Source organism: Limulus polyphemus, unplaced genomic scaffold (genome assembly GCF_000517525.1).
Source record: "Limulus polyphemus unplaced genomic scaffold, Limulus_polyphemus-2.1.2 Scaffold691, whole genome shotgun sequence".
NCBI classification, from domain to species: Eukaryota; Metazoa; Arthropoda; class Merostomata; order Xiphosura; family Limulidae; genus Limulus; species Limulus polyphemus.
The window spans coordinates 68,971-80,275 of NW_013666301.1; the positions used below are offsets into that span (position 1 = coordinate 68,971).

Sequence of the window (11,305 nt, forward strand, 5' to 3'; positions counted from 1 at the left end):
ATTCGCTCAATTTGTGGACAGTGGAAGGATATGGGTCTGGGGAATGCCTCACCAAGAGTTTTGGCTCAACAGATTGCAGCCAACTGTGAAGCATGGTGGTTTCAGCGTGATGGTTTGGGGAACTTTTGGGTTGGTGGGAGATCGAGCTTAGTGGAGTGCGTTGGCAACGTAAATGTTGCGAAATACGTCAAAATATTGGAGGAAGGACTCTTGCCACTTTATTCCTCAGGTTTCGTGGACAAGAACACAATGTTGTTCCAGGAAGATGGAGCACCGTGTCACACTAAAATTGACGAGATGATTTTCATGATGCCCCAAAGGATCAACAAACTCCACGAAGCGAAAGGAAGATGTGAATATGACTGAAAAATTTCTTTTTTTCTAAAAAGGTGGTGTCTATTTACTTGTGACCACGCTGTGTATAAAGGTTGGAACAACAAATTGAATGAAGTTTGATTTGCTCAGTGCATGTTTAATTTTTTATGTTAATTTACCCAGTTTAAAGTTGTGTGATTGAAGAAATGCACTTTCTGAGTCTAGGCTCTTTTCCTTTTCATAAAACATAACTTTTTTATTCTTTTGCACACTTTTTAAAAAAGAAATTGTGTGGTAGAATCGCAGAAAAGACTTATCACAATTTTTCAGGTAAAAGACTTAGTAATAGAAAAATAACTTCTTTTTCACATAATATTTTAGTTGACTGCTAAGTTGTTATATAAGTGTGATTGTGTTACTTTCTTCCAAAGAAAATCATGTTTATTTGATTGAAGGTTTGAAAAAAAATGTTTTGAAACTTTTTTTTACATTGCTTCTGTTATTTTATTTAATTTTCGTTCATTACTTATTGAACATGCATTGTTTTGTTATTCTGATTTCCACTACATACTTTTTTTCACAGCAACTGTTTATTTTTATATTATTGTCTTACTTTGCTTTCAATATGATAAAAAAAACTTATAGAAGTCAGTTTTAGATTGTTATTTTTTGTGAATTATTACTATATTTTTAGTGATTAGAAAATGTATCTAACAAATTAATCATTCTTTTGTTGTGTAATATAGAATTTATAGGTCATTGCTGTTGATAGTTTTTATTAAAATTTCTGAAGTAATAAGGATAATATTATATCAAACCATGATTGGATACTTTTCAGAATTATATATATAGTTCTAAACACTTTCAAATGTTCATTTTTTAAGGTTTTGCAAAATGCTGTTAAGGTAATAGAAACAATAATGAATCCCCTATTTCTAGTTGACTTTTGAGCTATTAAATATTTCTTAATATGAGCTTTCAAACATCCTTAAAAAGCCTTTATTTCTTTGGAATCTTGAAATTTTATGTTTTACTGAGAAACTGAAGTATATAAAGCAAATCAAACTTTGTTTTGCATGTTTCTGTTTAAATATCTACTTAATCAATGTTTTCTAGTTATATATTATGCAGATTTTGTTTCAACACTGTTTCCAGTGAATTCTCATCTTCAGCTTCATTATCAGCATACTTCAAAGATCAACATCCCTAGTAATGAGGGTTCTATATCACCTTTTTATTATGGTAAGTTGTAATAAAGTACAGATATTCCTGTAATATTCCTAACAAAAAACTACTGAGGGAATGTTGCTTCTTTTACTTATATTTGCATATGAATAGGAAAGTTGCAGGGCCTTGCCTTTATACTTGTAAAGTGAAATCTCTCCAAACCAGCCTTGTCTAGGACCAAGATTTTATTGTATCACAGAGGCATCCAATAAACATTTAAAGCACCAGTATAAGTGTCCAGTTTCCAGAGGTGGGTTGGTTTCTGAAGGGCTGTTTTTGGAAAGATTTCATTGCATATTGAAATAAATTGTCTTTTTATGATGATTTATGGAAACTTTTAACTCTCTCTCTATGGGCTTGGTCAATTTGCCTGAGTTCATGACCACAACTTGATCTTTAGAGTTTCAATACTATAACATCTAATATGTTTTATGTATCTTCACAAAATTTTGCAGGCTTTCAATAAACATTATAAGTCTTTTGTAGGTGAAAAATCAGAATTTTTAATGAAGTATTTTTACTAAAAAATATTCTGTGAATTTATGGAGCCAAATTGCTGACAGCTCTGAGTACAATCATTTTCATGTTAAGATTAAAAATACTTTCTTCATCTGAAAAGTGTCAAGTTTTATTTGACTAATCTCTAAAAGTTCCTAAGTAGATTTAACACTTTTTTTTTTCTAGTAAAACTGTATTTTATCTCTTATTTTCTCTACTCTAACTTTATACAGGATCAGTCAAAATGACTGATGTAGCTACCATAAAATAAATAAATCTAAATTTTTCTTTCTTGCTTTCTAGGATAATTTCAAGTTGTAACAAAATACTTAAATACTACATTTGTTTATTCTAAATACCTTTAAGCTTGTAACTGTATACATCTGTTTCTACTTAAATTTTATTGTCTAACTAATAATCTTGCCACACAAGTTGTAAATCACTTGGTGTAACTTGCATTACCCTATCAAATTATGTAATGCCATGAGCTACTCGTGAGCATACCCCATGAAAATTTATTATTGTTATTGTTCTTTATCTTACCCAATATAACTTAATAAGTTTCTAATTTTTTCGTTTCAGTTACTTTTATAATAATAAATAGAAAATATAAAGGAAAAACAAAATATAGTACCTTTTTTTTGCCCTTGATGAATCTTAACTCTCTTTTTATACTAATGGTACTACTACACCAAATACATTTTTATGTTATTAAGTAATGCACCTAAGAACACAGAATAATAACACGTAAAAATCAGACAATGTTTTACAACTATCAACTTTTCTGGCTTTCTAACTATACAATAAGAGCTGATGAAAAAAATTCAGCTAAGCTCATCAGTGTGTTCCTTGTGGAAATAAAGTTTGAAATCCTCTATACAGAAAACAAAGCAATATGATATTTCATTTGATGAATTAAAACTTTGGCTTTCTGTTGATTATAAATAATATATTAAATTTCAGAGAAAGCTATTGGCAATTTTTGAAAGAGGGGAACGTGACAAGTGGGTGTGGCAAGTTGGTCTGATTTTCTAGCTTATGGCTCTTTAAAAAGATAAGATTGAAGGCTATAAGAATTATGCTTTGCCTGAGTAATAACTGTATTATAATGAGTAATTTATGTTAATTTCCATACTTCTTAGAAGACTGGTAAATAAATTAGAGAAGAGGGAAGACGTAGAGAGTAAATGTCAAAATTGTCACAAATTGGAGAGATTGAGGATTTTTTAAAAATATGTCCTTATAGCATTAAGAATTTCAAAGGTATTTTAACCCTCTCTCCCTGAGTACCCTTCACTGCGCATGACACAAGGTTTTAATGTCTTACATTCAAAATTTTATTAAACTACTTTTTGTTTATTTTATATCAATTAGAATAGCATAAAAAACTTAGCTAATAATCCATATTTTAATAGTATACAAGTTTTAAGTTCTAATTTCCAAAAGGAAATATATAACAAAATCCCGAATTTCCACTATAGTGTGACACATGTGACACATTTTGTCTTAGCGTATCATCATCCCTATTTTATCCATCACACCTCGAAAGTGTACGAAATTAAACGTAAAATACTCTCTAAAAATCGTTATTGCTCAAACAGACCATAATTTTTATAGCTTTCAGTTTTGTTTGGTTACAGAGCTATCAAGTAGAAAATCAGACCCCTCCTGCTACACTCACCTGTCACATCTTCTCTTTCACAAGTCATTGATAATTCTCTCTTATGTTTCCTTATATATTACCTATAACCAATAGAAAGTCAAGATTTTCGTCTATCAAATGACGTATTGTATAACGTTGAGTTCAAAACAGATAATCATCAATTTCACTCAAAGTAGCAATATCATTCCCTTGGGAAAGTTAATGAGTAGCTTGGATGAATTTGTAATGGCTCTTGTCACATAGTAAGAAAGCCGGAAAAATTTTGAGAGGTAAGTGAATTTGTCTACTTTTTGCATGTTATTAGTTCCTTTGGTGCATTATTTAATTAAATAAAAATTGTTAAGTGCTTTACTATAATTACTATAAAAAATCAAGCTTAAAAGGGAGTTTGCTAGCCCTGTATTTCTTGCTGATCATACGCCTATTAGAGATTGAGTTTCCAACGATGATGTTAGATTATTTACCATTAGTTACTGGCCACACACGCTGAGCTCTCCACGATGAATTTATATAATGTTTTCGTAAAAATACCAATATCCGATGAAAGTCCACTGAAGTTAAATAGTTTGTAATGTTTGAACTTTGCAAATATTCCTGGTCAAATACTAGAAGCTTTCCGATTATTTATAAGCATTATAACAATCACGGTTAGAGCTTTTGAAGTTTATAGCACGCTGACTACAGCGAACTAATAATAGACACTCACTTTAGCGTGTCGCATTGTATTTATAGGTGTGGGGAGGTTTTTCTAGAAAATTTAGATTACATAACAATACTGAGCTATATTTAAACATTTACGTATATAAATATTTATTGATTCTTGAAGAAACTAGCAGAGGGCTGGAAGAAAGGGAAAGAAAACTATGACAGAAGAGGACAAACAGTTAGAATATAAACTAAGATCAGCAGAGAAATTGTTTGGAGAAGCTAATGAAAGGCATAAAAAGCTTTGAAAGACAAGAAATTAGATGAAGTAGGTGATGCTTAGGGACTTATTAAGGTAGTAAAAACTACAATGAAAGAAACAAGAGAACAAATAGAAAAGAAAAAGCAATAGAAGAAGACTGAACTTAATGCAAAAGAAATAAGAATGTTGGATGGCTTTTCAAAGACCCTAAATAAAAACTCACTATCACCAACCAAAGACACACAGCTTAATATTTCTGGTTATTCAATCCTTCAACTGTGGTTGACATCATATGATGTTAGCATAAGCAAATGTGTTTGACAACACATAATGTGTTGTGCATGGGGTGGTAGGCAGATTTATACAAGCTGCAAATGAAGGGGTAAAAGACCAATTCTTAAGGCTTGCATCATTGCATAGTTGTTGACGTTGGCTGTCTCTTTAATTCATAATTTGTTCTTGCTTTATTTAAGCTACTTATTTGGAAGAGAGCTCAGTATTGGTATTTTTTTTTTATAGCTGACTAATCAAGAACAGATAGCTCCTTAGTTTTGATGTTTTCTAACAAGAATATGGTTTTAGCATTTTATTGATAAAAAATGCAGTTCTGAGTTTACCAATTTATTATGTTAATCAAAGCTTTGGTGTATAAAAGTTATAGCAATACAAACTGAACTGGAATGTTTCTAGGTAAGATGATAGTGATTTTACTTGAGTAAGAGTTTACTTGTTCACAAATACACAATGGCAGTTTACTGTAGTCATTTACTTTTTACAGACAGCAGCTAGTGAGATAATTGTATTACAAGTTTTCTTTTTTTTCTTTCCAACATTTATAAAAGATAAAACATTTAGTTGTTATGGTGGAAACAGTTTAAGTTCACATTTTTCAAGTTTAGTGTAATAAAATTTGATAAATAATCAGATTCTAATCAGTTATTTCTTTTTCTGTTTTTCAAGTATGAAGTATGTGATGGTAACCAATGCTGAAGACTAGAATTCAGAGGAAATAAACAGTTAAGAAGTAAAATAAGTCATGTATGTGAATTGTTTATTGCTTTTTGTTTGAAGAAAATTAGTTTTCTGATGCAGATTTTTGGAATAAATATCCTAAGCAAATTATAAATGTTTTTGAAAACTCTTAAATTTACATCTTAAAATAAACAAAAAAGGCCTACATTTTGATCTTAAAATTAACTGAAACTATAGCTGTTATGTTAATAAATGTTTTCCAGTGGACTGGAGAGTTAAACCGCTGGTTCTTATAATCAAAAGGTGGGCCAAAGATAATGATATCAATGATGCTAAGAATAGGACACTTTCCAGTTATTCACTTGTTTTAATGCTGATCCATTACTTACAATGTAAGTTGTATTTATAAGATATAATATTATGGATTAAAAAAGACATTCCTTGTTAGCATAAAACTTGTATTTTTTTTCACATGTTCAAATGAAAGATTGTGCTTGTGTTGAATCTTGTATGATTTTACATACACATGTAATAATTTTTTCAAAAATGTTTATACTGTGTATGAAGTATATGAATCCGTTTAAGTAAAAGTTTCAAAATTTGGTTATTGTGTGAATTTGTTTTGAAGTACTTTGGCTTTTCAAAGAAAATAAAAATGCACTTTCATAAATTGCATGAAATGTTATTTTTAAGTCTTTTGAAACAGGTTCGTGTATTTTGCCTGACCTTGTAACATCCATGTAATGATGAAGGTATACATACTATAACTCCGAAAGTACTTAATGCAGCTTCAAAATATTTGGCAAGCTTTCAGAAACATTAAAGTCTTTAATAGAAAAATAAATTAGAATTTTTAATTAAGTATTTTTACTGAAAATTTCATCATAAATATGTAGAGAGTGTTGACTGCCCTGAGTGCAAAGTGATTTTCATGTTAAGATTAAAAATACTTTTCTTCATCTGAAACTTTTCAAAATTCATTTTCATAAATACCAAATATTATTTTTTCTTTTTTAAAGAAAAACTATATATGTAATTTTCTCTAGCATAACTGTATACAGGGTTGGTTGATTTTACAAACCTCATAACACCATTTAAAATTAGGAAATCTAAATTCTCCTTTTGACTGCAAGTTGTAACAGTTGTTTATCCTAAATAGCTTAAAGCCAGTAACAGTATACATCTGTTTATACTTACATTTTATTGCCATTTGAACTGTCTAACTAATGATCTCATAACACAAGTTGCAAATCAATTGGCAAACATGTAGATTACGTTACCCTGTTCAGAAGATGAAGGGCGGAAGACTTTCGAAGCGTTGTCCTCTATATTTGTGTCTCTACAACAGGCAGTTACCGTCCATTTTACAAAGTTTCAGCATGAATACTCTGCCTAAACAATCTATCAAAGAAGAAATATAATATTAAACTTAGTCTTCTTTTTTTTGCTGTCAATTGTTGATAAAACTTAACCCTACTTTTTTATACCACTGATACTACTACTAATTTTTCATTTAATTAAACAATTCATCTAAGAACACAGAATAATAACACATAAAAAACAGCCAATGTCTTTTAACTATCCTAATTTTTACTGGCTTTCTAACTGTGCAATAAGAGCCATTAAAAATTCAGCTATGATTATTGATGTGATTCCCATGAGAAACAATTTGAAACTGAATGATGAAGTAAAAAATGCCCCGTACAAAAAAGAAGTATTAAATAGGTCATTTGATAAATTAAATCTTTGGCTTTCTATTGGTTATAAACAATATAGTATAAAATGTCAGAGAAACGTATAGGCAATTTGGGAAAAGAGATGATATGACAGGTAGGCATTGCAGCTGGATCTGATTTTCTAGTTTTGGGTTCCATAAACAAATAAGATTGAAGGCTATAAAATTATGCTTTACATGAATAATATCTGTATTATAATAAATAATTTACATTAAATTCTATACTTTTCAGAGAAGTGGTAAATAAATTAGAGATGAGAGAAGACCTAGAGAGCAAATGCCACAATTCTCATACTAAGAGAGATTGAGAAATTTCCAATATAGTCTTACCTCCTTTCACATAAAGCTATCTCGATTTTCTTTCTGCCCTCTAAGCATTTTTGCACTCAGTGTACCAGTTTATATACCCCATCAATTATGCTCCATTTTTAAGCATGTACGTATCATGTGACTACTTTCCACCTATAGTATTGCATCACCTATATTGATTGGCACAGCTAGCTCCTTCTGCTATTCCTGCTCAATCCTTACTATCTCAATTGGCACAGTGCTGTTTAGATGTGTAATTTTTTTGCATGTGGCTAATATTTATTATTATGCTTCTTTGACATTTAAAATTTTGTTCAAGTTTTATTTCACTCTGTTTGCATTCAATTTAAAAAAAAAATTTTTTTCTTTTATTTCTTCTTGCAGTTATTAGTATAACTTCCCAGGAATTGGGTTTGACTTTATCTGCAGAGGAGGTACAGGCTTTGATTTGCAGAGAGCTAGGTTTATATGTTCGGCTTTCGATTTCTTCTTCTTGGCAATGTTTCTGAGGAAGAAAACAATCAAGGAGAAGACTATTTGGACTCTTTTTTTCTGGCACCTTCTATTTTGGTCTGTCACACACTATACCTCTTCAGGAGTTTTACCCTTTCACTTTTTTCACAGCTTTTTAATGAGATTGTTGGTCGATGCACATTCTGGTTTTGCTGTATGTTCGAGATATTGCTTATTACTTTGTTTTCTCTGTAATTTTAGTCAGTTTGAATGTTCATTATTATTCCATACTTTGTGGAATAGGTAAATTTAGATGGTTTGTCAGTCCTTTGTTCACAAGATATGTTTAGATAGTTTGTACATTACATATCATTACTACTAGTAACATCTAATTCACTGTTCTATTTGAATAATTTTTTTTGTCATTGTTAAATATATTAAATTTAATCCTAATTTTTGTCATGTAGGACTTAATTTTTAATTTTTTTGTTGTTTCTTTCCTTTTCATAGGGCTGAGCTTTGCTTTGGTTCCTTGTCCTATGTTCTTGATACGAGAAACCAACTTTTCTCCTCGTAATCTAAAATTCAGGGTTCATCCCCATTATGTCCTCATCATGTGGATTGTTATTTATTGCTCGTAGTTGAATGTTCCAGTTCAGAGCCCTATTGTTTGGATTAACCTCGGCTCTTTAATAGTTTCATCAGATGGTACATAATCTTGCCTAACATTTTCACTTGATGGGTTTTTCACTCATCATTACATGGATGACTGGCTAGTGTTTGCTTCTTGCCATTCACAATTCAGAGACCACTCTCTTCTGCTCCTACAAGAAGCAGCACTGGTGGGGTTCTTGATGAAAGGGGGAAGTCCATTATTACCTGCACTCAATTCTCAATTACTTTGGCAGTTTTCTTCATTCTTACCTCAGTTAGGTCCAGCCTTCTCCTCTTCATCTTTTGGATATGTAGCAAGCAGTTCACAAGGCCCTCACCTCACATTCTCTCCCAGCTTGAAAGGTTCTATCTCTTTTGAGGATGTGGGCTTCCTTGAAAGCTTTCATTCCCATGGGTTGAGCTCATATTCATTCCTGTCTGTGAGAACTCCTATATCAGTAGAACTTATACTTGGATTACCCTTTTACACTTCATTCCCTGATCAAAGCTAACCAAACCACAGCAGGTTGCCACTTCCTCTGCCTCATCGAGATTTACATCTGTTCACTGAATTATATTTCAAGGGTTGGGGTGCTTACCTCATCTCCTGGGAGATTTTCAGTCTTGGGTCGATCAAGGAGTTTTCTCTCCATATCACCATACTCGAGCTTATGGCGATTCATCAAGCTTTATCCCACTTCCTTTCTCTCCTGCAGGGTAGGGTGGTTATGATACACTCTGACAACTTCACAGTGGTCATTTATATCACCAAGCATGGGTGGACCAATTCCAGGTCTCTATACTTTCAGATCCTGGATCTCCTTTTATGGGCCCACAGTCACTGCATTGTGGTCTTTGCCTGCCACGTTCCTGGGGCTCTGAATCTGGCTACAGATTGATTATCTTGTCCCAACAAGATTCTCCTCACGGAGCAGTCCCTCGATCCACAGGTCTTTCAGTGGATGTGTTACTAGCTGGGGACCCCTCATATATGCCTTTGCCACCCACTGGTACACCAAACTTCCTCCTTTTAGTTTCCCATTCCACACCTGCTGACTCTAGGTGTGGAACTATTCAGTCTAGGTTGTAGGGGTCTTCTTATCTATGCTTACCCTCCTAATCGACTCATCTCCAGAGTTCTATTCCTAATCCAAGCCACTCTATGTTTAGTACTACTGGTGGCTCCATATTGGCCAGTACAACCATGGTACCCACTGCTCTGACCTTAACGTGTACAACCAACCTCCCTTACCTCAGTTTCTACTCCATCAAACTTGGTCAGAGATTGTTCATTCAGACATCACCACTGTCCTTCTTCACATATGGCATTTGTCAGGTCCATTGCCTCAGCTCTTTTCCTTTCCCAATCCATCAGACCTTTGTCTATGTCCCTTTACCAAAGGCGATAATCTGCCTTCCACCTTGGGTCCCTTTGATGTGGTTTCTGTCCTTCCCACCCTTCCATTCCTCATTTTTCCCAATTCTTCACTTGGTTGTTTGACAAAGGCTTGTCCACTTTGAACGTATATAGCTATTGAGCGGCCTTCTCAGGCACCTTTTGTTTCTCCAAGTTTCATCAGGTTTTGTCTTCCCTCTGTCATTTCGCTCCTTTTCCACTCATGGTGCGTCCTCCACATTCCTTTGCTTTGCGTGATTGGGATCTCAGTGGGGTCCTTTATATTCTTTCCCAACCTTCCTTTGAACTTTTGTCTATGTGTTTCATGTACCATCTCTCACTCAATACCAATTTTCTATTCCTCCTTGCTTGCAGACATTGTCAATCAGTTATTTATGCCATTTATGTTACTCGTATCCTCTACCATTCCCCATATGTCGTATTTTATCCTAACCAGTCCGTCCTCCCTAAGACCTGTATTGCCTGTGAAGGAGGATTGGCTTTCACACCCATTTCCCACCTTCACTCTCATTCCAATCCTGATCAGATTAGCTTCTTTATCTGGTTTGCTCCTTACACTGTTATGTGGCACATTCTGCTTCCTTTCAGAGTTCATGTTCCCAATGTTTTATTCCCTGGAACCCTTCCACTTCCTGTGATCTCTTCCCTGGCACTTTAACTGGTTGGGTTTGCCAACTTTTTAGGCTGGCATATTCAGACTTATCCATGGAAGGTCATCATTTCCACAGTGTTTCTTCTCATCAAATTCAACATATCACCATGTCTTTGGCTGCTCACTTTCACCATCCTTTGGAGGAGATTATTAGGCTGGAATGTGGATAACTCCCAATACCTTCTTCATTTGCACAATCTGGCTGTATCTTCCTCAGGTGGATATCATTTTCCTGTCATGGTGATTATACACACTTCCATTCACCTATGACTGGGGTAAGTCTGTCTCTTCCTTTCATTTATGTTTTCTTTTCAGAGACCCCCTTTTGTTTTTACCACTGCATATGGGATCCCATTCTGTGGCAGGTGTTGCCTGGTCAGGTATGCTTTGCCTCATACCCACACTATTTCCTGATTACATTATAACACTCACTGTATAGATGGGGTGTTCTGCAAAATCACTAGTGCATACCCAGTGGTGTGTGTATATATATATATATATAT

General features: G+C 33.3%; 1 protein-coding gene across 1 annotated transcript in view; it reads left to right on the forward strand.

The window, feature by feature from the left end:
- Positions 1–11,305, forward strand: part of LOC106459992 (poly(A) RNA polymerase gld-2 homolog A-like) — a 42,968-nt gene that overhangs the window by 16,651 nt on the left and 15,012 nt on the right. The window contains exon 8 of the mRNA XM_022386585.1: positions 5,846–5,974. Coding sequence (XP_022242293.1) covers positions 5,846–5,974 — 129 coding nt within the window. The remainder of the gene's footprint in view (positions 1–5,845; positions 5,975–11,305) is intronic.